The following is a 27,064-nucleotide window of genomic DNA, read 5'->3' as shown; positions in this document are numbered from 1 at the left end:
AGCCTCTTTGTGGGTTTCTCCATTGGTCGCAGCCAGGAAATCCAATGGAAAACTCAGATTGTGCATTGACTTAAGACATTTGAATGATAACATTTTAGTTGAACAGTTTCCACTGTCTAAAATCAATGAGATGATCACTAAATGTAAAGGAATGACAGTTTTTTCAACAATTGATTTATCTCAAGCTTACCATCAGATTCCTTTAGTGGATTCTTGTAAACATTTAACAGCGTTTATATCTCATATTGGATGTTTCCAATAAACAAGGATGCCTTTCGGCCTAGCCTCTGCAGCTGCTGTGTTTCAGCGCTTGATGTTTAAGATTGTTGGGCATTTAAACTATGTGCTTATATTTCAAGATGATATTCTGATAATGGGGAAAGATAGTCAAGAGCACAAAGAAAAATTAATTCATGTTCTGTCCTTGTTAAAAAAATATGGTCTAACTATTGAAACTACGAAATGTGAATTTGCTGCAAATGTTGTAACTTACTTAGGCCATGAAATTAGCGCCTCAGGTATTCACCCCAAGGCCAAATTAGTTTCTGCGATATCGGATGCCCCTAGTCCAAAAAACAAAGATGAGGTCAAATCCTTTTTAGGGTTAGTAGAGTTTTTCTCAAAATTTGTAAAAAAAAATTCTAGTAGAGCGTTTCATATTAGAGAACTTCTTAAATCAAAGAGTACATTTTCTTGGTGTGATAAATGCCAAGAGGAGTTTACTGATACAAAAAAGGCAATAGTTTCAGCTCCTGCACTTCAAGGTTTTGACCCGATGGGAAAAAATATAATCACCACGGATGCAAGTGGTACAGGGATTGGCGCAGTCCTTTCACAGGTAGACAAAAGTGGTGCAGAGTATATTGTAGCTTACGCTTCAAGGTCATTGTCTCCTGCTGAAACTCGATATGCAGTAATTGAACGAGAAGCTCTTGCCTGTGTTTGGGCTCTAGAGCATTTTCGCACTTTCATATGGGGAAATGAAGTTACTATCAAGTGCGACCACAAACCATTGGTTAAAGTTTTAAAAAATTTTGGTATGATAAATGTGTCTTCTAGGTTAGCTCGTATCTCGATGAGACTTATTGATTTTATACAAGATTGAATATCTGCCTGGAAAAAAAAACGCTGTCGCTGATTTTCTGTCACGATTGCCAGTCCAATTGGTAGAGAACAAGGATGAGCTTATGGACAGTGTGCAAGTTGCTCTACTTTGGGATCATGGTATGGAAGCTTTAAAAAAAATGAGTGGGATGAGGCTTTTCCAAAGATGACTGTTTGAAGGAAGTTTTGAAAGCGGTAACTGGTGGTTGGCTACGTAAGCCTGATGTAAGTGAGATTAAACCTTTTTGGGAAGTCAGGAACGAATTGTCATGTTTAGAGGGTATTTTAATGAGAGGTGACAAGATGGTACCCCCATCAGCCTTGAGAGGAAAGATTCTTGCTTTGTGCAACAAAGGACATTTAGGCATTTCTAAAACAAAGTGCATTGTCAAGAGTAGATTCTGGTGGCCCGGTTTAGATATCTCTGTAGAAAGGGTAATAAGAGATTGTGATTTGTGTTCTAATGCTGACAAAACTCTCAAAACCCTTAGACCTCCCATGAGTGATTTTTTATGTCCCAATGCACCTTGGTTAAGTCTTGCGGTAGATATCATGGGTCCCATTGGTGATTCAGAAAAATATATCATCTCCATGATAGATGTTTTTTCTAAATGGCCCGTCCTCAAGATTATTAAAAAGATTGATACAGAATCTGTAATCACATTTTTTGATGAGGTATTCACATCTGAAGGTATTCCATCAAACATTATTAGTGATAATGGCGTTCAATTCACTTCAGGAACCATGACTCATTACTTGTCCAAGTGTGGTATTACTCACAAAACCACTTGTTTGTATAATCCTAGTGGTAATGGTTTAGTTGAAAGGTATAATAGGGTCTTAAAAGGCGCCATTCAGTAAGCTTGCCAAAATAGTGTTCCCTGGGAAATTCAAATCTTTAAAACCTTATGGGCATACAGAGTGGCCATTGCTGATTCAACAAAGTTTTCCCCTTTTGAGCTCATGAGGGGAAGAAAACCGAGGGGAAAATGGTACCCTGGGTGGATTAAAAACTCTGGGGAAGTATATTGGTCTTCAGTTGAGATTAAAAATAACTTATCCATCAAACATGGTGAATACAAAAAATTCTATGACATCAAACATGGTACAAAAAATGTTAATATTTCTGTTGGTCAATGGGTTCGAATCAAAAAACCTGGTTTTACGAAGAAGAGAGTCAGCAAATTGTTTTCTCCCCAACGCATTGTAGCTTTAAGAAAAAATGCAGTTGTGTTGGATGATAGGAAGTGTTGGAGCCTGAAGAGAGTTGCTTTATGTAACCCTCCCAAACTTAACAGTTCTATTACTGCTCAATCCAGTAAGTCCGTTGAAATTCCTAGTCAACATCTTGATGTTAAAATAACAAATGGTCAACAGATGTCATCTCAAAATGGGAATGTCAATGTTAGAGCTAAAAGAGTTGTCAAACGACCTGTCTCTTTGGGTGATTATATATGTGATTACATTGTTTGCTGTTCTATAAAGGAGGAGATGTGTAGTGTTGCGTGCCTCGCCCTGCTTTGTTCGCGTGTATCTTGATTTAGTCACCACGAGAACAAAGCAGAGTGAGAACGCGTTCACCTATGAATTCCACAAGCCCGTGCCTTCGTATGATTTGATACATGTGTATATTTAAACGTGCATGCTCGTGGACAGTATCTCGAGCTCATAGTCTGTTAACAAGTGTTGTTAGTGTTCAAAAGATATATGTACGTTGGGACTTGCGAATATTTTTATCTCCGGACAGGACACGTTGAAGATGTCCGGTTGAGCAATTTAATAAATTCATTTCTAATTATAACTCTACGATTAAGTGTATTCACTACAATTGGGTTACTTGAACCTGGGGATTCTCTGACATTTCAGCTATTGAGCCTGTGTCACTCTTGTCAAAGGCAAGCCCTCCAGCCAACATTCTTACACCTTTTGGTAGGCAGCAGCGAATACCGGGTGTATATACTGGGTTAAGGATGTTGTGACAGGGACTTAGACATTACCAGAATATATATTTTCCCATCCTGGATAAAAATGCTGCAAAGTATTCACAGCTCTGCTACGATTGACCCCACTCCTCGAAGCGGAGCATTCAGTTTTTCAACAGGACAGCCTATTCTGGGCCAATAAATTCAAAATAACTTTCACAAATCAGTGTCTGCTTTGTTAAGCTCTCATGCTCAACAATTAAACACCTTTTACTCACTCCTGCCAGCACCGGATAACCCAACCTGGCGAGCCCCAGAAACTGAGATGCCTCGTGCTGGTAGAAAGGCCCCTTCCAACCAAAAACAGTATCTAAGGCAGCTGCTTTAGATAACTTAAAAAAGGCATATCTGAACTGCCTTCGCCAGGACATATGTGATACGGAAGACAACTATTCTGACAATTCAGAATGGCAGGATGCTGAGGACGCTATCTCCGATTCCTCAGATGTGAATCTAGAACATCCATGATGTCCCTTGCCTAAGCAAAGCAGATTGGAGAAAGATCCTGGGGAACGTCCTTTCAATTCCGCTCCAGCTGATCTGCTCAGCAATACATTCGAACCGGAAGAAACTGTACACCTCCATTCATTAGCTTGGACTCCCACTGCAAAAACAATGGCCTATGTCCAAGGCTAACTCAAAAAGTTTTCCACAGGAGATGCGGTGCCTAAAGGTGGAATGTCCACACCCCTCTTTAGAGGGTCAGTTGGATAACATACCTCAGACTGACCAAAACTGTCATCATTCTTGGGGAGAAAAAAATTAGAATCTGAAAAAGGAGGCACTGTATGGCCAACAGGATGTGAGCCCAGCAGCTCCCGGCCAGTTCTTGAAACAATCTTTATGAATCATGCACAATGCTGAATTTACGGCGTAAAAACAAGGCGTCCATGGCACCAACGTACCGGTGGGGTACCTCAATCCAATTCCCGCACGACAACTGCCTGATGTTGCAGAGCCCGGGTTTGCGATTCGAGTGGGCTGCGTCGGAGAGAGGTGCACGGCCTTAACTGTGGGGCGGAGGATAGGCTGCGGGCTCCAGTGGAGAGCAACGTGAACAGTCCGATATCTGTGGTGAACCGACGGACCAGGCCAAGGCCCAGGGGACATGCCGTTTGCCCCGGGACTTTTCACTGAAGTTCCATTGTTTGCCTACAAGAGATCACGGAATTTAAAAGAACTTTTGACTAAAAGTAAAATCAAACCCAAGGTGGTTCACAAAGGAATGTCTAAATGCATGAATTGCTCACACTGCAATAATGTAATGGTAGGCAGTAGCCTACCCCATCCACGAACAGGCAAAAAGATAGATTTACATTTTAATGCGAACTGCAATAGTCATCATGTGGTTTACATTATAAAATGTCCATGCGATTTATGCTATGTAGGCAAAACAGAACGTGCTCTTCGCACAAGGATAACGGAACACAAAAGTCGGATTCGAACTAAAACTATCAGTTCCCCGCTTGCACAACATTGGACTAACTCCAAACACTCACTAGCTCAGCTTAAATTTGGGGTTCTTGAAATCATTGAGGACATCCCAGGGAGAAACATGTCTAAAATGCTAGCACAACGGGAGTCGCATTGGATTTGGTTTTTACAAACACTTGCCCCAATGGGGCTGAATGATAAATTTGAATTATCATGTTTCCTCTGATCGTTTTTGCACACTGTCATCTCAGTGCATAATTGACATCTCTCTGTTTGGTACTCTAGTGTTTATCATGTTTTCATTACCAATTAATTGTTTTACCAATTTTGTTATTCTTTTTCAAAAAATTTTTTTACTGTAAAGTAATTCACGTACAGTGCTATACAGCGTCGCATAACGTCAAGATGTATTGTTAATTCTTTGAATTTTACAACTTTATTGCACATTATTTGCTCTGTCTGGTATTCTAATGTTTATCATGTTTTCATTACCAATTAATTGCTTTACCAATTTTGTTATTCTTTTTCAAAAAATTTTTTTACTGTAAAGTAATTCATGTACAGCGCTATATAGCGTCGCATTACGTCAAGATGTATTGTTAATTTTTTGAATTTTCCAACTTTATTGCACATTATTTGCTCTGTATTTTACTTGATGACTTTTCAGTCTTCTAATCAGAACATGTTATTTTTGTACCTCTTACTGCACCATACATGGTTGCGGTAGTTTAGCAACACAGTCCTCTTTCTATTCCACTGTTTTTCAGTTAAAGCTCGTATGTTTCTCGCTTTGTTGCACTTCTCGTGGCACTCCTCATTGCACCTTTTAATATGGCTGCGGTAGTTCTCCGACGCAGTCCTCTTTCAATTTCACTGATTTTTATTTAAAACTTGCATGTCCCTCACAACATTGCACTCCTTACTCCTGTTAGGTCGACACTTTGGGTGACGGACTGTTTGTTTCAAGACGAATGGTAAGCGACTGATGGCTCTTTTTTATGCACCATTACGGAGCATTATGTAAAACTCTTCGAGTTACTGACGCATTTGCGTGTCCTTTTTCGTATTCCAGTACTTCTGTTTTCTTTGAGCATCCGCCGTACTCAGTACCGACTTTTGTTGGTAAGATGATCTCTAATACACTCGGTTAACGAGTCGTGGACTTTTCACGTTTCTTTTTATTGATGTAGTTTAATTTCACCTTGTTTAACGTTCAGGTTCTCCATTATTTTTACATGAAGATCTGGCACGTATTGGATATCGTGTTCACCATTACTTCCTGGTACGATATCATTTACTGTTTTCGTTTGTTTTGCACCTAGCATGAAGCTGGGAGAGGGTATTTCTTTATTTGAACACTTGACGCTTAGCTGTCCGGCACTCGTGGTGGTAGGAATTTTTCAATCCTTGTGGCAGTTCTATCATCTTTGGGTTTCATTTTTGACGTTCCATTACTTTCATTGCCACGCACTGTACGCAAGTCACGAGTCCTGCCTAATTAATGGGCCTTAATTGTAAGCTTTATAATGTGTTTATAAGGTGTATATATGTAGTTTTGACAATTATGTACATTACTGTCATTTATGTTTCGTAGATTCCCCTGACGAAGGGCTTTGCTTTATCAGCCCGAAATGCATTGGGAAATTTTGAAATTGAGACCATTTATTTGAACATGTGTTTAACACAGTGAGATTTCGCTGCAACAGCTATGAACTTTAATCTTCTGTGACAGTAAAGAAAGAATTGTTTCACAATCAACACACGACTTTGTTTGGATTTCGTTTGATTCATTGATAAATGTTTTGGTTCACAGTTAACAATGTGTTTCATGTGATATATGTGATTTAATAATTTGTGAAAGATGTACACTGGATAGTGTATTTTTGTAGTGCACTAGGCATCCCCAGACACACCTCTGGTTTGTTGTTGTACGTTTGCCCCGGGACAGCATCTGATGTGAGGTGAGGAGGCCCGGAGGTGAGCCGCTGACTACCCCGGTGAATGGAGTTGCGGCCTGGTCTTTACACCGCCTGCGTCGCGGAGCTGTCCGGGCCCCTTTAGCTCACTGACATAGGGCCATGAGGCCACTAAGTACCACCCAGGAACCCAGAATCCGTTAGTCAAGCAGCGATCTGTTACAGTGGTCGCTCCTCCGGTATGGAGGAGGAGCGTCGCCCCACTGCTTTTAAGTAGTGGGAAGCAGAAAGCTAAAATGATAATAACTTTGCGCTAATTATCATTTTGGGCTGCTTCCTGCTGCTTTGCAGGTGGGTGAGTGGGCGGGTTTGCTCTGCTCTTTGAGCAGTGAAGGGGCAGAGTGGTTTACCTACTCAAGTGAACAATGACTGTTTGGTCGGCCCTCTCGGGCCGCCCAAACCAGTCATGCACACCTTCCCCTTCTCCACCTGGTTGAGCGTCAAACCAGGATACTCAAAACTAATCACAATGCTGATGCAGCACTGTGATTGGTCAGGGGAGCCAGAGTGCTCACCAATCACAACACTACACTGCAGCTTTGTGATTGGTTAGTGGGGTCTGCTTCCTGTTCCTCGATGTGTTCATGGAGAGCAGGAGCAGAGATGCCAGAACGTTTATTGGACATTTAAAACATTTTTTAATTTATCCATGCGCGACCCCCGAAGCAACACATCCATTTCCCTGCATCCCCAACGTGATCTCCCCACCAACCCCACGAGCCATGCCGGTCGCGCCGCCCCGGTCTGCTACGCAGTCGGTGGCAGCTGTGAAGTGGCCTTTCAGGACGTGCTGTGATCATTCTGGTGAGGGAGCCGGCTGATGACTGTCAGGAGTCAATGCAGTTGCCGGTGGTGCCATGTAACAACACTGAGGCCCCGCTAGAGCGAAGGAACACTTAACTGCCAGCAACACCCAACGTACCAGCTGCATGTGGAATAGTGAGTAGCAGCTGTTGTGAGTTGTGCCTCTGCGATAGCCTGTTTAATCTAACACCTGGGACTTTTGCTGTGGGACTGATCTGCTGGACCAATGGACTGCGATGTGGATAGGGGAGGCTGGTAGTCACGGGATGAGATTTCATAGAGACTTACCTGCCTGGCCCTGAATGGTGTCAGGAGCCTACCCCAAGACGGCCTCTCCAGCGTGGCTCCGGACCCAACACTTGATTGACTCTGGTGGTGCCTGACTTGGCGTGGGGTATTATCCCACCATTGACTGCTGGGAGATTGACTGGTGGGGGGGGGGGGGGGGGGAGACTATCAGCAAAGCACTGGTGACCTAGTGTTGACAACCCAGTCCCACACGCGGACTGTTCTATTGAGCTGTCTGCCAGGAGGGCACTGTTGTAGGCCCCGGCTCTAGTACTCGCAACAAGCGCAGCCCATGAGCGACAAGTGCTGTCAGTCACTGTTACAATGTGAACTTTCTAGGTGCGAGTGGGAGTTCCGGGGTGTTGTGCCCTTGATAACCCGGCAATGCACATTGTGATTTGCTCTCATATCTGCTTGTAACGACTGATGTGGTCCTGCAAGGCACGAGAAGATGGTACTGCTGCTGGAGCCTAGATGGTGAATGTGCCGCTGCACCAAGGAGTGGTGGAGGTCGTGTTGGGCCTCCTAGGGGAGTGGGGCTGACCTCTATTGATACCCACAGCAGAAGTGGGTTATTGGTTGCCTGGAGTCCTGGTGATTGGAGGTACCTGGCTTGTCGCAGGACAGGAGGTGGGGGACAGAACCCATGGCTCCACATGGGCAAGGATAAGTCAGCTCTCTCGAATCCAGCAAACACCATCACCCAATATACCACTCTGCTGCACCCCACTCCGAGAATAATGCAGCAAATGGGGCCTAGTGATATGGGGGAAGCATAGGAGGAGGGTGTAGGAAAGTAGGATCTGCTTCTTATGGTTACCCCCACTTTTTGCTTGATGTCTCACTGTTTTTGACTAGTCTGGCTGGGATCCTGGTAATCAGGACCCCAGCCTATCTGCTTTCTCCCTTAAATTGACATACATGTACTTTGGTACACTCCAGATTGGATGCTAGGGTACCCTTATCAGTCCCTAGTATATGGTACACCATGTACCCAGGGCATAGGTACCCCAGAGGCCTCCAATGAGCTGAAGCATGTATTATGCCACCCATGAGAGGCCATGCAAAATGGAACCCAAGGTCTGCTACTGCAGCCTATGGAAGATGGTGCTTGTATCACTTACTTTAGATTTAGGTTCACTATATCTAATGGTCACTACACTTAAAACTTATAAGTCACCCCTATAGCAGAACTTAACAATCCTGAAGGCAGGGTGCTGGGTTTTATGTGAGAGGGTGCCCCTGCATAAGGAGAGCCTCTCTGCAGCCTTCGGAGACCATTCTCCCAGGTTGTCTGTGAGTCAGCCGGACATATAGGTAGCGGTGCATTATAACCGTGAGGTAAATGCTATCTCGAAAACGGCTGCATAGAAACATATCGAGTTTGGTGTCAAACACCTTGGAATCATACCTTCTCACCAGTAACTGGTGTGGGAGGTATGATTCCACCCTTCTGAAGCGAGCTTCTTGGATTCGCTGGTCTTACTACCGGTGCCAGCCTTCGACCCGGACAGCACAAAAAGGATGCTGCCGACTAGAGACACTTTTCTGCCCTCCTGCTAATGAGCCAAGCTCAGGCAGAGGAAGGCAGCACAATAGGCATCCTGTCACAGGGAGGTGTGACCACCTCCCAGACAGGATTTAGTGTATTGGGCCAGGATGGGTGCACTTTGGGAGTGCCTGAAAGTCTGCACTTGAGCACATTTGGTGTCCCTGTGCATAGTCCAGCTCAAACCAGTTCTGGGAGCCACTGGCTCCTGCTCTGGCGCGAAACTGGACAAAGGACATGGGTGTAGCCACCCCTCTGTCCTGCCCCTCCCCTAGGAGGGTCCTCTGAATCTGTCCAACCCTCTCCCATGGTTATAAAATGGGCTACCTGGCTACAGGACACTGGATTTTTCCGTGGACAAGATTCTACAAAGAAGAAACCACTGACCTTCTACCGTCTGGACATTTGGACTTCGCTGGACCTCGACTGGGCTGACTTCGTCCCCCTTTCCATCCAAAGCTTAGTTTGTGCCGTGACTCCATACAGGCTCCGTGCAGGATCTGTGGGGCACTTAAGACAACTGAAGAAACTCCCTTGGAGTGAAGGAGTGACTCCCCTGCTTCGCAGGCACCTAAAGCGCAACGGACCAGTAGCTGCTCCTGAGCTCCTGCGGACTCCGAAGTTTACAGCAACACAGGAGGTGGGTTCCTGAAGGTCCCTTAGGTCGATCTTCCCTCTCACTGAGTTTGATGCCAGTAACCCTCGTGGGGTCTGCTTAACCCGAACCTGTGTGCACGGTGTCCATTTGCAAGTGCATATGCTTGTTGGCGATTCCCGAGCTTGGCAAAACCAAAGGGGATGATGGACAGAGTGTTGAACATTGCAAGCACTCACCCCCAGTCAACTGATCTGGGATTAATCCGTCATCATTCTTTAGCTCACTCCGCCACCCCAGTTCAGACATGGCCATATGCAAATCAGTCTGACCCTGTGCCTCATTGGAACAGTCCAGCCCGAACTGCCAAGCCATGTCTTCCCTGGACCAGAAACAAACATCCTGGGACCGGTTTCGGGTTCATAACCCTCATCAGCCAGGCTATCTTGAATCCAGTGGCAAAGTGAGCAAGGGACCCACGTCCATTTGCAAGTGCATATGCTTGTTGGCGATTCACGAGCTTGTGCATTGGACCCTGTGTGGTCCTGACTCTGAGCAGTATTTGCACCAAAGAACTCCGGCCTCCCCGCACCGTGTGCTCCGAGGGCTGGTACTCTGCAGACTTGCTCAAGGTCCCCTCGCGACTCCTGGTCCTTCGAACTGTGGGTCCCCCTGAGGGTCATCATGATTGTTCTTGGGCTTTCCTGGTTGCTCCAGACGTGCCCTGATTCTCCATTTTTTGGAGAGTCCCCTGGACCTTGCTGGTCCACACCGTAACCTGCTTGTAATTCTTGCGTGGGTTGCTTTTGCCAAGGCTTGTTGGTGCTCCCGCCAGACACCGACCCCTCAGCACTCGAAATCCTTCGTGGGACAGCTCTCCTCCAGCTCCTGGTCGTCCTCGATGGCTCCTGGTCCTCGAGGCTGCAGAGTCAAGCATCCCTTCTTCGCACCTGAAGCACCCGACATCGGTGGGCATTCGTCTCTCGAGCCCCTGGTCACTCTGAAGTGACCCAGACTCTGTACCCTCTGCTTTCAGGTTCCTTCCATACAGAATCCAGGCTTGGATTCCACCAGACCCTTTTCACCTTGACGGCAGCACTGTTTCTTCACTTCCTTCTATAGAGAACGACGAGAGTTTCCGACGATGCACCCAGCTTCCCTGGGTTAGGTAACTCTGGTACTACGGTATCCACGGGTGGGGTGACTCTTTAAACCCTTAAGTTCCGAAGGGTTCGCTCAAAGTCCTCCTAGAAGGGTCCTTAAACTTTAACTTTGCAACTGCAACTTTCCCATAGAGTTATACGGAGGAAGGGGTCGTGTTTCCTCACTGCACCCGTCCTCTGTGGGTCTCCTGTGTCATCAGCGTGGGTGGTTCCTTGAAGTCCCAGCGATTCTACATGCTCTGGGCACTATGTTTAGTCAAGTCGTGATTGTTATACCACTATTTTAGTATATGGTACGGTCTTCCCCTGGAGCCCGCTGTGTATTGTGCTACTTACAACTGTTCTATTGATCCAGTATTGTGTGCTTTGTGTTCTAACCTTGTGTAGAGGATAGTAGAGAGTGTTATATTAATAAATAAATACATATTTTTATTTAACTACCGTGTGGTTCTCCTTCATTTAGTCATTCAGGAGGTGATATTCTGGTAAAATAAGCTGCTTTACATTCCTTCAAGATTAAGCCTGAAACAAGAAATAGCTCAGCACACTTGTAAGTATTAAATATGAACAGTCTACAATAAAGTGCGTCTATAGCACAGTTGTTTTCTCAAAAAGGAGTCGATATGTTCTGTTGGTTTAGAATTTCATCTTTTATTCACATGTATACTTTTTTGCAACCGCCAACGCATTTCATCCACAATTGGACTTCTTCAGGGCTCGCAGTATAGACTTTTTCTGTTTTCAAATATCCATTTCCCGTATTTCTAACCGAACCTATTTAAAAGGAAATTTACCCAGACATTGTACGTCTGTAGTTTCCTGAGGATTAGGCGTACGACGGTGATGGTGTGCACCCGTACTTGCGCGATCATCTGGTGCAGAACGAGCCTGAAGGCTGCTCTCCATAGCTACCACTAGGATAGCTTTCATAAAGGTTATCTTTGACCTCATACATCATAAAGGTCGTGTGGATTGGTACAGGGTGCCCACTTTAACTAGTGGACAGCATATACCAAGCCACCTTCTCACAGAGGGGACGGAACTATCTTGCGCTGACCTACTGGCTGTGATTCAAGGCTCCAGAAATGCACTGGAAAACAAAATAGAAACTGTATAGATTGATGTTAATCTATTGCGAGCCAATATTGCAGACTTGCAAGGGATAGTGGGGACCTTCAAACGCCAAATGGCACAGGTGGAGGTGAATGGTTATAGGATTATATTCCTTGACAATATATGGCTGACCGAAGAAGTGAATTTGCCAGTCCCTGTCGGACTGGCTGGGCTGCTGTGCACATCTTGGCACATGCACGAGGTGGGCATCAATAGTCGCATGGTTATACTAGGTTTGTCCGTGGGTGGGGAAGAGGGTTTTGTTGTGTATTGCATGTTTATGTTTTTATGTTTGCAGCAGCCTAAGGGGAAAAAACATGGTGGAAATGTAGGGGGCCACTACTAACTGCCACAAACTATGACGGGTTGGATATTAGCTTTCTGACGTGGAGGGTTGGGGACCTACACTAAACGGTATAGAGTGCTCACCTTTTTAAAGCGACTTAAGACCTCCATAGCTTGCCTACAGGAGACACACTTAGATGATGTGTGTGCACCACGTCTCGCTAGGAAGTGGGGTGGGCAAGTGTTCCACTCCTCACTTTCGATGTACGCTAGGGGCACGCCGCACACTTATTTGGATTGCAGCTGGTGTCCCGTTCTCCCTTACCAATATGGAGGCTGATGTGGGCGGTCAATTTGTTCTGTTGAGGGTGACACAGGACGGACGGGATCTGACCATATTGAACACGTATGGCCCGAACAATGACGACTCCATGTTCTTTTATAATATCCAATACATGTTAACACAGGACGTTGACACACCACTCCTCTGGCTGGGTGACTCAACAGTGTATCAGACGCAGACTTGGACTGGGCACCCACCCAAGGCAGGTACCAAACCCATAATGACAAAAAGGCGCTTCACGGGGTGATGTGGAACCTGAGCTTTACTTATATTTGGTGATTAAGCCATCCGACACAGCAGGTGCACACCTACTATTCAGCCACACAAGATACTTGGAGTAGAATGTATAGGATACTGGTGGCAGGCTTCTCACTGCTGGAAGACAGAGAGGTGACACACCTGGCACAATTCTGGTCATATCATTCTCCTGTTGGATGTGTCGTATGACGGGGGGACCCAAGACGAGAGTGTCACACCAGGAGGATGTCGACTGACATCCTGGAAGACCCAGGAGGTAAGAAGGTGCTCTCGAAAGCACTGTCCAATTATATGACGACCATCTGGGGTACCACAGCCACAGCCAGTATGCCATGGAATGGGGGGGGGGCCTAAAAGCGGTACTGAGGGGGACATGTATGGGCTTAACGTGCAGGGTGTTTAGGCAACTACAAAAGGAGCTCGGCACAAAAGAGGACGTACTGGCCTCTTTGCAAGCTAGGGAGCGCCCGCAGTCAGGCATTTACGGACAGTAACAGGAGGTGTGTAGGCGCATTGCAGATATATGGGACAGACTAAATAAGAACACACTCAAGCAATATAGGCACAGACTACATAGGGAAGGAGATAAGTCAGGTTGGCTCCTGGCATGGATACTCTGCAAAGAGCACTCACCTCCGATGATCACACACTTGTTATCACTGGATGGCACACATGTAAACACTAGGGTATGAAATACTGAGTGTCTTTCAACAACACTTGAGACATGTATATATTGCAGATCCCAGCATAACGCTAGCCCAATATGTCTCATTCCTAGAACGACTAGATCTCCCGAGGCTAGCACACGTGGATACAGAGCCCCTGGAAGCCCCCATCAGTCTGGAGAAACTCACGCAGCCCTGAGTCTGCTTTCACATGCAAAAGTGCCTGGCGGGGATGACTTTCCCCTGGGGTTTTATCACGCCTTCTCGGTGACGATCATACATGGTCTCCTGGAAATCCTGCCAAAGGCACGCGAGAGAGGTCTGCTGCCCCAGTCCATGAGGGAGGGTGAGATCTGTATGATCATCAAGCAAGGTGGTATTGAGTCTGATCTAGTCGCTTATCAACCACTTACCATGATTAACAGAGATGTGAAAATCCTGTGTAAACTACTTGCCAGCCGCTTGGCGCCCCACAGGTCACAGTTGGTCCATGAGGACCAGTGCAGGTTTATACCTGTCTGAAACACCGGCATGAATCTCCGAAGTCTGGACCATATACTCCTTGAAGTGGAACACCGGGATGAGGACCTGGCATTGGTCTCTATTGACCTAGAAAAGGCTTTCGACAAGAGGGCAGGGGGCTATTTACTCCAAGTGCTGAGAGTTATGGGCTTTGGTCTTCGGTTTCGGGGCTAGGTCCAAATTACTAAACACCGCACCCAGCACCAGAGTGTGGGTAGGTCAGTTAGCCGGGGGCATGGAATTTGGAGCAGGGACGCAACAGGGTTGCCTCGTCTCGCCGTTTGTTTGCATTAGCAATTGAACCTCTGGCATTCTGGGCACGTCAGAAACTGTTGATTTGGGGCATATGCCTGGGGAATCTAGTCAGCTGATCTCGGTTTAAGCGGACAACGCATTATTTTATATTACCTCCCCACAGATGGCATCGCCCATGCTGTTGCAACTCTTGGATGAGTTTAGAGGTCTTTCTGGGCTCCATCTTAATAGGCGAAAATCTCTCCTATTTCCACAGTCTTCTTTGGTTGGTACACCATTGGATGGCCTCCCACGCCTGAAATTGCATTGGGAGTTGGAACACTTCCGGTACTTGGAGATGCAAGAGGCCCATTTCGAGACACAATAGTTATGCCTTAATATGGGTAGGTTATTGGATGCCCAGCAGAAGTCAGTGGCTTTTTGGAACATACTGCCCCTATCACTGATGGGCAGACTAGCTGTGTCAAAGATGGTATGGTTACCGCGATGGCTATATACACTGCAGAATTCACTGTGTCCCATACCCAGAAAGATATTAAAGCAGCAGAATTATGTGGGTTTTTTCATTATTGTGGGCGGGTTGTCGCAGCAGGGAGGCCTTGAACACCTTAACCAGACGATACAAAGAGGGGGGGGCTTGGAACTGCCTAATCTTGAGATGTACAATTATGCCACACATCTACAAGATGCGTCTAGATTGCTGGCTGAGGGTGAGAACTGGGAAAAGCGCCTACTGACGGGATTGATTGCAGCATATCAATTATCAATGGTGCTGATGGAGAGTGCGGTACTGACTAAGGATCTCCCTCATATATTGTTCGACACACAGCGCACATATGGCAAGGTTATGTTGAAGTGGTCCTGAAGCATGCGCCCTTTCTCTGAGAACTCTCGGTCTGGAAACTAGCGCCGGTGCGGCAGCTGATAACCAATATGTCTTTTCGGGCACTGGAGCGATAGTGGTTGTGTACTGGTGGGGGACCAGTACCCAGGCGAGTTTTCCATAACATTTGAACAAGCCTGTGAGTCCTTTGCACTGAGACCGGGGCATTTCTTGCATCATGCTGGACTGACCGAGATGGCCAAATTGACATGGCCCACGTTTTCTGCTGCGTTACCGCTCACACACACATTAGATGTACTACTGACCTGTGGTGTGGGTAGTCATTTGATTACACTTCTCTATAGGGCGATGAGAATAGAGGCGAAGAGTACGCCGGTCGAAGCACGCAAAGCATGGGATACTGCTCTGGACACCCCGTTATACGACAGAGCGTGGACAGCCATTTGTGAACTCTCACACACACAGTGTCCTGAAAAGCCCACTTTAAGCTAGTGCACTATATTTTCCTGCACAGAACATATACGACTCCAAAAAGCCTCCACCGCATATCCCGCACACGGCCAGACAGTTGCCCATGATGCAATGTTAGCGGGGTAGACTTTCTGCATCTGACATGGCGGTGTTGATCGGTACAAGACTTTTGGGCACAAGTGGTGACAGACTTACGGAGGAATACGCACTTATGACTAGACTGCACATGATTACACTGCAAGTTGGGCCCAGCAGGCCCAAAAGACGTAAAATTGCCTACACATTTCTGCAATTGGTGCTGGTCCTGGACAAAAGCAGAGCGGCCATCACCTGGATGGGTCACAGTGCTCCAAAACCTGATCAATGGTATAGGGACATGCAGGAGTGTACGCTGGCTGAGGAGGTGCACATGAAACTGAGCAGGCATGACGAAAAACTGGAGGAGGATATGCAGGCATGGAGGGATGTATGTGATGTGTTCTTAGACCCACAGGCAGGAATGTCGTTGGATGAAAGTGATGATAGGGATATCAGTGTGGATGATGATATTGATCGGGTGAGGGAGGGGACATCTCCTAGTTGTACGCGTTCTGCTCAACAATGCGAGCTTGGTGTGTCACTAGGCAATGGGCTGTGCTGGAGATGATGCAACCAAGTAGTTGATCGGTTGCCTGTTTGTGCACTTTTCAAGCATCACCATGTACTGTACAGAGTCCTAATATTACTGCTGCCATATGTTATGAAAAAACTGAAAAATAAAGGTTTAAGAACAAAGTATGCAGATTCCCACAATGGCTCTTTGATGATGGTATAATAAAATAAAGAAAGAAAAGGCGACCATCCAATACAATTGGTCTGCGACAACCAGCAACAAAACTTGACTAGAGTATGAATCCTGATAACAGAATTAGTACAACGGAAATGCCTTAGTCGTTAGTTGGTACAAAAAACTGAGCATATGGCTTTCCACAATTCCCCCTGAATCCGAAGAGATGCAGTTCCTCTGTGAAATTGTTTTTTAAAACCCAACAGTCAATTAAGAGCTGACATTTACTTCTGATAGAGCTCTCTGTACAATTGCAAAGGAAAGTTCCAGCCCATCATGGAATGCTGACAATGCAACAAGGGAAGATCACACTATTTAACCCAGTTCCATGAACTAAGAAGTTTGTCTCCCAACATTATAGTTTGGATACATGAAACTCCCATAAGTATGAATGCAATTGCTACATCGGTCCCAACCCTGGTCCATGCCGATCAGAATCGCTTTGTTCCATCTCGTAGCACCTCGTTAAACTTGAGGTGCTTCTTCAGGGTCTCTACCTACTCCTCTCGTCAGTGGCCCCACTCTGGGTGTCTGGTTCTTGATCTCGAGAAGGCCTTCGACTCCCTGGAGTGGGACTTCCTTTTTGCTGACTTGACCAAATATGGAATTGAAGGCAGTTTCCTCTGCTTGGGTCCACTTGCTATACACAATGCTGACAGCCAGGGTGAGGACTGGCTCCTACATCTCTGATCCACTACCGATATTCCGCGGAACCCGACAGGGATGTCCATTGCCCCACTGCCTTTTCCCCTGGCAGTTGGGCCGCTCACGGTTGCGATTCGGGCACAAGGGTTAGACTGGGGAATACCCCGGGGAGATGGCACACATATGGGTGCCCGTCGGGTATTGCAGCGCCGACCCGACGAGGAGCAGGTCCATATGATGAAGCATGACACCTAGCTTGCTTGGTGTGTGAGGACCCTAGTTCCGACAAGAGGAATTCCTTTCCTTTTGTACACGGTCTCCTTGTTACATACACTCTCTCCTTTTAGCCTGAGGAACTGCATACCCTTTCTTTTAGTACATATATAGTATTGCTGTATGTGGACGATATTATGGTATATCTCAGAGATGCACGGTTGATCCCAATTGCTTTAGCCCATCGCGCGCCGACTATGCAGAACTTCTGGCCTGCGGTCAATTGGAGTAAGTCATGTCTCTACCCCTTCGTTTCCAGGTGTCAGGACCAAGCCATCACTCTCAGCTGGGATCGCATCAGGTGGCAGCCTGACACCTTCTGTTATCTGGGTGTCCAAATATACCATCAGCAAGAAGACCTTCTAGACGGTAACCTGGGGACGGCGATCACCGCGATCCGGTCCTGGATGTCCTTTTGATGCACGCTTCCACTGTCGGTCACGGGCCGGATAACTCTACTGAAAATGGTGGCACTGCCCTGGCTGCTCTTCTACTTCGCCAACCTGTCTTTGTACATCCCATCCTCACCTTTTCATGCGTTTCAACGGTCAAAGAGAGAATTCATATGGAACAATTCCCGCTGCTGAGTAACCCGTACCAAACTTTACTTACCAACTAATAGGGGAGGACTGATATTCCCCACTATGGAACAATATTATCTTGCCTCACAGCAGCAATGGGCAGCGAGGTGACAGACAGGACTTCAGTTGCACGAAACTGCCGCTGTCTCCCCACCTCAGTCGACGGCGTCAATAATTCGGCTATTCCACCCCTGTGCCATGCGCAGAATACCTGAGCTACAGCTTTTGGGGGTCGCATACCAATATTTCTGTAGAAGCGTCTATATTACACCCTTGACATTGCCATATGCACCAGCACTGCCCCTGCAAGGCACGTCGAAAGGTAGCATAGCCACGTTATCTGCAGAACTGTTGGGCTGGCTAGAGGCTGGAATTCACACACTCGTGACTTATATCAAGATGATAACCTACTTCCTTACGACACACTAAGAGAAATAAATGACTTACCTTCTGGCCAGTTTCTATTCTACAACTTTCTGCTTACTGCCGTGGGTAGCAAATGGGGGGACATGGCCAAGGAACACAACACGCATTTAACTATTGGAGTATTTACAAGTCATGGAGAGGGGTAGACATCTCACCAACTGGTTCGCTGACCATTACATTAACACACAGGGGTGACGCTAGTACCCGTGAGACAACACTGGGAAGCAGACAGAAAACGACCCTTTGATGATAAAGAGTGGACTATGTTGAGTAGTTCCACATATATTCCTCGCAACGCACGCTTCTGCCTTATTCAGTATTACATAATATACCGAGCATACCTCACCCCTACCAAAATTAACAGATTTTTCAAACGTGCGGATGCCGCCTATCCTAGGTATCAGGCTGCTGATGCTGCTCTCCTCCACATGATATGGGCTTGCCCATCTCTACATGCCTACTGGCGCTCGATCGGCACTGCTCTAGCTGCCTGCACTAGTCGCACCCTATCACACAATTGGGAGGAGTATATATTGCACCTCTACCCCAGAAGCAAACAGTAGAGTGTGACCCCTCACTTTCTTGACCTGGGTATACTACCAGCCAAGCACCTGATTACAAAGTGATGGAAATCGCCTGATCCTCCTACCTCGTGGCCTGGAGACAGTCCTTGCTGGTGTGGGCTAGGGCGGAGGGTGCGGCACTGCGCAATAAGGACACCTCAGGCCTTCGCAAAATCTCCATAGCAGCGAGTTGGGATGCTATCCTACAGGACTTTCAGGGCACTTTTTAGGGAGATGCACAAGCTTCTGTCCCCACCTCCCCAGCGGACCCAGATACTTAAGGACCCAGACCAGTCACTGTGCAACTGAGGTAGACGAGCCGTGAATAGTCGAAGCCCTTGCCCCAACTCATCACGACCTCTCCAAAAGATTGGGAGCTGCACGATTGCCTGACATATTTGCCACTAAATCATTCAGGGGTCAGTCAACATCCCAAGTGGGCCACACTCCTCCCAGTTCTTTTTATTTGTCTACCCTTTATTCTTCCTTTTCCCCAACGCCTTATAAAGAGACCACCGACCTCACTAATGCCGACTGTGGGGGTGTACTCCCAGCCTCCGTATGCTCAACATAAATGTGTGGACGAACCACCCCTACTATGGATCCAAGTCAGCGTTGGACTATTCATCACAATGTAATAAACAAATTATATGCAATATGTTGACTATCCTATGTATGGTAATGGTGTTCGCAAGGGTGTACCAATCTCTCGTGAAGGGGCCGGCCCAGTCTCCCAAGTGCTTGCACGTGACTGTATAATAACATACACAGTTGCACTCAAAGAAATTGAGGGGTGGGACATAATGCATGAAGGGTGCACTGATGTTATGCTCAGGTTTCTCTTTCTTTTCCCCCAGTTCATCTGTTTATTGATGTGTTAACAAATGGCACCACTGCCGTGGAATAACAGATGTAATGCACAGACTAACCCAACCAGCGACTTACAGCTGGTCATCCTTATAAGAACTCTTAAATATGCGCCCCCCTCCTCAAAGCTAACTGCTCAATGCCACGTGCTACACATCATATGACTACGTCTTATAATGAAATGCTGCCCTAACATGCACCATGTAATGTATAATATCATTTGTGCAAAATCGCATGTTTGTAACAAAGTCCAATAAACTGATTTACACAAAAAAAAGTATGCATGCAATTGCTAGAGGGGAATAACTGTCCTACCAGTAGAATGTTATTACTCTTTTAAATGGAAGACATTTATAATATGACACTCCGAAACATTCTGACATACATGCTTTATTTAATCGATATATGACTTTCTTCTGCCACTGTCAGAGCATACCTTGCGGCTTTGACCATTTACAAGAGGACTCAAAAAAATGGTGGCTTCAGAGTACTAACGTTGGTTGAAGAGAATGATTTCACCTCATTTAACACCAGTCCCAACATTGCTTCTGAACTTAGGACTCACAACAATAATGTATCATCTCTTTAATTCCTATTTTGTGCATTTCTTCAAAGACATAAGTGGTATTTGTTAGAGAGAGCTACTTTACAGTGAGTGGATTGCAAGCCCTAACTATTTAGAAACCGTTTATACAATTTTACATAGATAAGGTGGTATCAGTCAAAAGTCCTACACAATGTTGTATCATCCCATAATCTTAATTAAACAGTCGATGCCTAGAATTCTCAGGAAAAAAATGAGAACCCAAAAAAGGGTATTAACCAGACCTAGCAAGCCTGTTAAGAAAAACGTTTGGCTTTCTCAGGTCCACTTTCAAAAATGTTGGACTTGCCCTTCATGGTCAAAGAACAGGGTAAGCCAACTGACCCAGATGTATTGGCGGGCTGGTCCCATGGGCTATATGCTTTCGGGGAAATGCAAATTGTGCATTATCCCCACACAGACACAGGTCCACCTTGTGAAGACTTGACCCAAAACTTTGTGACTTGGCCACTAACAAACCTGATCAATCTACAGGATGTTTGCTGTTTGGGAAGTCCTTTGTAAAGAAGCTATCAAAATCTGCCAGCACCTTTGAGTCGTTGGACAAACCTAAGCAGCGTTAAAAAAACGTCTTCAATGGAAATAATTTTCCCAGGGTCACCAGAGGGCACTCCACTGGCTGAGCTGCGTTCCAGCTCCCATCCAGAGGTTACCCAATGAAAAGAGGTAATGGGGCAAATACCAACAGGGAGAAGTCTTCTTCTTCCCCTCCTGATCCAGGTCCTTCAAAGTCTGCGGCTATCATGGACAGTCCCGCGGAGGAATTTCAACCGCTTTAAACCTTGAGGATTCATTTTTCCTCTGCACTAGATCTATCATCTGGCTGGGGTGCATTCCCTGGTATCCAGACTGATCAGAGGCATCCATTTTGTTTCTCCCCCAAAGGCCAAATATTCACCTCTGTGGGACGTTTAAATCACTCTGATATCTCTTTGGAATTGGCCCTCGAATTAATGTCTAAGAAATAACTGTCTGCCAAACTTATCATGCTCCTCTGCCTTGCTTCTTTTCACAGTGTCAGACATTAAAGAATTAGCGCTGAAAGGTAGATATTTTACACAGCTGAGTGTTGCCTTTACCTTGTCCCGAACAAAAACAGCTTCAATCCAAATTTAATATCTCATTTTTCCTGAAAACCCCCAACTCTGTGATGTTGACAGTTAGCAATTATATGAGGCTATCACAAGAGATCTGAGAACATCTCTCTCTAGACAGCTTCTAATTTTTTTAGTTTGACCCTTTAAACCAGCTATAGCTCCCACTCTGCCTTGACGGGTCCCGTGGATTCTTTGAAAAGTAGGTATTGATTCCTACATCTTTGGAGCACATTCAGTCAGTGGAGCCAAGGCCTCTAAATCATACTCTTTGGGCGCGAGTTTACAGGATATCATGCATGTCACAGAGTGACCTTCATAGTCTACTTTATGCCAGCAAGTTAACCATTTTTCGATGTCTGCTGAACAGCTTAACATTTTCATAATCGCCTACGGTTCGGCCATAGAACCGAAACTTTTCCAGGCTTTCGTGAACAAGAATTCTCAATTGCATTCAGGAAATAGAGGCATGGATTAAACCACCCTTGTATTGCTAAGATGCTTAATGATTCTTACAATGTATTTTCAGACACATGTTGTATTGATCTCTTTTCTTCTACCCGCTTATTAGTTTGATGTTTTGTTAAGCAGCGCAACAAATTACTTTCTTTAGTTTCAAATCAAACTGAATAGATTTATGTGCCTGATGAAGCCCTCGCAGAAAGAAGCAGAAGTTCTGCAAGGGGGTTACAAATTTGTGAGTGCTGTACTGGATGACTATTGGTACCTGTTTTCATGTCATGTAAGTTTATGGGGAATTTTCATTTAAGATCAATGAGCATTGCATTTATTTTTTATGCCGTATAGTTTTATTGTCATACCTGTTGATTCCTGTTAAAAGCAAGGAGTTTGCATAACAATCGCCTCGGTGTCTTTAATAGGATTGAAAATTCTAACTCATGAATGCTTGAAAATTTTAGATTATCCTTGCATAACATTAAAATTAATATTAAACGGGTGAACACGTCTCTGTATGATTAAAGGGGCAGACTTAAACATTTACAGAGATTAAGATAATGTAAAAAAACAATCTTGCATATCTGGCTTTATGAAGAAGAATGCTAAATTAAAAATAGTGGTAGACCACCATATCCTGGATAGTCGGGGGCGTTGTTGCGAAGTTGCTGAATAAGCCTCTCTTCTTTTAACAAGCTCGGTCTCGTTAGTGTCACTCCTTGTTCAATCAACTATATCTCCCCTTAAATTATTAACTACACTGACTTTAACGATTTAAGCAACTTCTCATATATCAGTTTTTGCCTTATGAGTGGCAATACATTGATACGAACGTGCGTGTCAATCTACTCGCTGTAAAGACCTCTATCACGTTGAGGTTTTTTTGTGCGCAGGGTCACCATAGAAGGGTCGGAAAGTGCAATATCGCGGAGAACAGCCTTTACGGTGGGGTGCACCTGATGGGGCAAAGGGGAATCATATCAATAGTAACTTCTAAGACGACAAAAAATCCAACAAGCGTACCAATTAGTTTTGGCACACTACACTGGGGATCAGTAGCATTCTCATTTGTGTGTTGGATAAAAAAAGGTCAGATCCAAATAACAGCCTCACACAGTGACAAGTAAAACCAAACCAAGGTGGCGCAGGAAAGAATGACTCCGCTCTAGTTTACCTTTCGTGCTTGCTAACCGTACAAATAAATACAATTCAACCCATTTCAAGATGGCGCCGCTAATGGGGGAATTTGAGACTGGTCACGCTTTTTTCCTGGAATTTGCACCTGAGGAGACCCACTGCCCTTACAGCACCCCTCAAAGCACGCCCACTACCTCGGTACCTGCAGTAGGGCAGTGCCCGCAGACACCTTCACGGAAACTCGTCGCCCATTCGGGGCCAAAACCGACACCGCTGACCCGGTGGTAGCCATCTTAATGACGTATTACGGCAACAAGCGACGTTTAAGTGTAGGGGGTGGGACGGGACCGCTGGCTGAAAGCAGCCGGTGGGCACTGGGATGAAGTAGTGACAACGGGACGGGAGTTTAATATATGAAAACCGAGAGCCTTGTATTCTCCAATTTACTTGCGCTGAATAGTAAGAGGGTGGGAGAGTGAGAGAGCGAAATTAGCATGATTTTTGAATAACTAACTGCGAGTCTCCTACTTAAACGGGTCTACTAACATTCAGGGCTTTGCACGCGTTGGGTTGGAGGTGGGCTGTTGTGACGTGCTTACTTTACTCGCAAAAATAAACATTGGGACGGAAGTTCTCAACAACTGTAAAGACTATGGGGCATATTATCAAGCCAGGCGATAAAATTATCGCCGCTTTAGCGGCAGAAAACTGCCGCTAAAACGGCGATAATGGGCTTGATAATATGCTCTATGGAATTCTAATTGAAGCCCATGTTAGACGTCCTTCACATTTTAATTTTATCGCCTGGCTTGATAATATGTCCCTATTAAAGTTAGACATGTCTTGGAGGCAGTTCCGATTTTCATTTCACCTGTTTTACTTGTTGCATTGCCTAAGAGTACTTACTTTTTCCAGGATGTTATAATTGTGGCCTTTTTTTCCCTGGAGCATTTTCATGCAACGTGTTACTCACAGTGCGTTTGGAGAACTGAACTACCACTAGGTGTCTGTGAGTTCAAGTTGTGGGTGTGTTTGTGAAAGGCCTGACAGAGGGCTCTGGAGTTAACAATGCGCTTTAATACATGGATGGATCACTGGGCGCTATAGTGGATGCATGGTGTGCCAAATACCCCGATACTAGACTATACTCATTTCACTCTGGTTCCCACTTGGCGCCTGCCATGTGAATGCTTAGAAGATCCAGTGTTTTAACAAATACAAAAAACACACATCCAAAACTATTTTTGTGAAAACGCTAATACAGCAACAACCAGAGCAGTAGAGTGGGACACATTCACAGTAGTTCTGGGGCACGTGTATCCAGCACATCTTCGGAGTGTGTAAAACTCTGGAGCGGCGTATCGTAGAAGTAGATCGAAAACTAGCCTCACTGACAGAGGCGGTAGATAGAAATGAAGCCACGCTGGCACAGGTAGCGGAGGCTAAAATTGCATACTCGGAGGTGCTCGTAGATCTCTTAAGATATAACTTTAGAGCACACGTGGTAGAGTACACAAGGAAGGAGACAGAGCTGGCACCCTGCTAGCTTGGCTAGTAAAACAAGACACTACCCCACAGCCGATTACCGTAGTGCGCACCATTGCAGGTACCTCAGTCCACTCCAAAGCATTCTTAACGCAGGCGTTTCAGGAGTACTACTCAGCCCTATATACAGCTTCTAGCCCAGTAGCCTCAGAAATACTGGACAGATTCTTGGATGCACACCCTCTGCCATGTATAACAATAACTGATCAAAGCACTCTAGATGCGCACATCACCGCAACAGAAGTGACACAAGTTATACAAGCCTTGGCTACACGCAAAGTGCCAGGTCTGGCCGGCCTGCAATTAGAGTTCTTCCGCACTTTCTCAGCCCAGTTAGACCCCCGATTGGTAGAACTATACAAAGCAGCACTGAAAGAGGGCAAACTACCACAATCTAGGCAGAAATCAATAATAGTCTCATTCCTAAAGCCAGATTCCTGTCACCTGAGTCATACCGGCCTATAGCCCTGCTTCCACAGACAATAACATTTATGGCAAAATCCTAGCAGACGGTACACCTCAATTCTTCCAACGTTAATACACTTGGACCTGGCTATAAAAAAGATAGTGCCCGCTAAAGCACCAGGACCAGATGGTCTCCCAGGCGATCTGTTTCTTGCTGATTGGAGCAATTTGTCTGAGTATGTCCTCCTCCACATCAATTCCATCTCAAGAGGATGCTCAATTCCAGATTCATGGAAAGGAGCGGAGGTAGTCCCAATTTATAAAAAGGGGGCCCGAGAGACCCCTCCAACTACAGGCCAATTAGCCTCATAGATGCAATGCAGAAGATAGTTGGCAGGGTCATATTGCAGAGAATCCAATCGTGGATTGAGGAGGAGGCCATTCTTTCTCAGTATCAGGCGGGCTTTCGGGCCAATTCAGGAACTGTCGATCAGGTTTTCAAACTCCTCCTGATCCACTGGAAGGTGGTGACGATTGGCAAGGGCAGTCTTTACCTTGCTTTCATTGATTTAAAGACTGCCTTTGACCTGGTCCCCATGGATAAGTTATGGCAAACACTGCAAGACATGGGTATTCCTCCAATGATCCTGAACCTTTTGGTAAGGCTACACAAGGATAACTATGCCCAGATAAGATAGGGGTCCCAGGGACAGCTTACTGATACGATTTCAGTAAACAGGGGAGTACGCCAGGGCTGTGTGATGGCACCCACCCTGTTCTCGTTATATGTCAATGGGGTGGTTAGATTCTTGCAAGAAGTACCAGCTGATGCCCCGACCCTGGCAGGCAATAAGGTACCAACTCTCCTGTTTGCTGATGACACGCTGCTGATCTCAAAAACTCCGGAAGGTCTAAAAAGCTTTTGAATAGGTTCCAACTCTTTTGCAACACCCAGGGATTAATCATAAATACATCCAAAACAAAATGTATGACTTTTAAACCCCACAAATCTTTTAGGTATATAACATCACCTTAGACAGAATCCATCTTGAGAGAGTTGCTACTTTTGACTATCTTGGTATACGCCTTTCAGAAAAAGTACAGTGGAAGTTCCATCTTGATAAAATGCTCCTGAACCACAAACGTGGGGCATTGAGCAAAGAACATCGCTCATCATTCAGTAGACCTATTGCCCCGGCACTTATTGTGTATGGAGCCAAGGCAGTTAGTTCGGCCCTCTATGGAGCCGAGCTGTGGGGGTTTGACAACCTCGATGAGCTGAGCAGATCAGAAAATAAGTTCTTTAGGGATCTGATTATGTTAAGCAGGGCACACCCTTAATCCCCTTAATCCCTCTGATTTATGATCTGGGTAGGCGCCACATCAAAGATCTGGCCAAACTCCGCCCCTTGCTGTATTGGGCACGCCTCAGGCGTACTCCAGAACTTGCTAACTACGCCGAGGCTCTCACTGAAGTAATGGGGTTTGACACTGGCAAAAAGATAAAATGGATCTCTAATGTTAAGGCGCTGTTGATCACTTTGGGTCTCGAGGAATCATGGGACACCCAATCCCCGCCAAGCAAAACCGAGCTTGACCGCATCTATTGGGTCTGGATAGATGCCAGGGACCTCAGTAACCCAAACTCAGGAAGGCTAACGGAAGAGTTCCTCCATCACAAACCATCTAGATGCCTTGAACCCTACCTGGATGTAATTCAGATCCCTAGGGATAGGGCATTATATACCCAATTTAGATTTGGCTCACTTCCAGTCCTTGAATTCACTGGGAAGTGGTGCCCTTCCAATCAGATCAACCCTCAATGCCCATCCTGCGGGATCTCTAAAGAGAGTATTGCACACTTTATGTTTGCTTGCCCTGCATATGCTAGTGCCAGGTCTTGCTGGCTTGTGCCAATTTGTAAACAACTAGGCACCTTAGATTACCGAGTTGCCCTACGCATACTAAGAACTGACCCGAGAACTTTATAT

The 27,064-nt window shown here is 45.7% G+C and overlaps 1 protein-coding gene across 1 annotated transcript in view; it reads right to left on the bottom strand.

Moving 5' to 3' along the window:
- ASPSCR1 (ASPSCR1 tether for SLC2A4, UBX domain containing) overlaps positions 1-23,454 on the bottom strand; it is an 837,953-nt gene extending 814,499 nt beyond the window's left edge. The window contains exon 1 of the mRNA XM_085617557.1: positions 23,326-23,454. Within this exon, the coding sequence (XP_085473683.1) occupies positions 23,326-23,415 (90 nt within the window). The 5' untranslated portion in view covers positions 23,416-23,454. The remainder of the gene's footprint in view (positions 1-23,325) is intronic.
- Positions 23,455-27,064: the final 3,610 nt, after the last annotated feature.

The sequence above is a fragment of the Triturus cristatus genome, chromosome 7, assembly GCF_964204655.1.
Source record: "Triturus cristatus chromosome 7, aTriCri1.1, whole genome shotgun sequence".
Lineage (NCBI taxonomy): Eukaryota > Metazoa > Chordata > Amphibia > Caudata > Salamandridae > Triturus > Triturus cristatus.
Note: the sequence above shows the minus strand (reverse complement) of the source record. Positions and strands in the feature narration are given on the sequence as shown.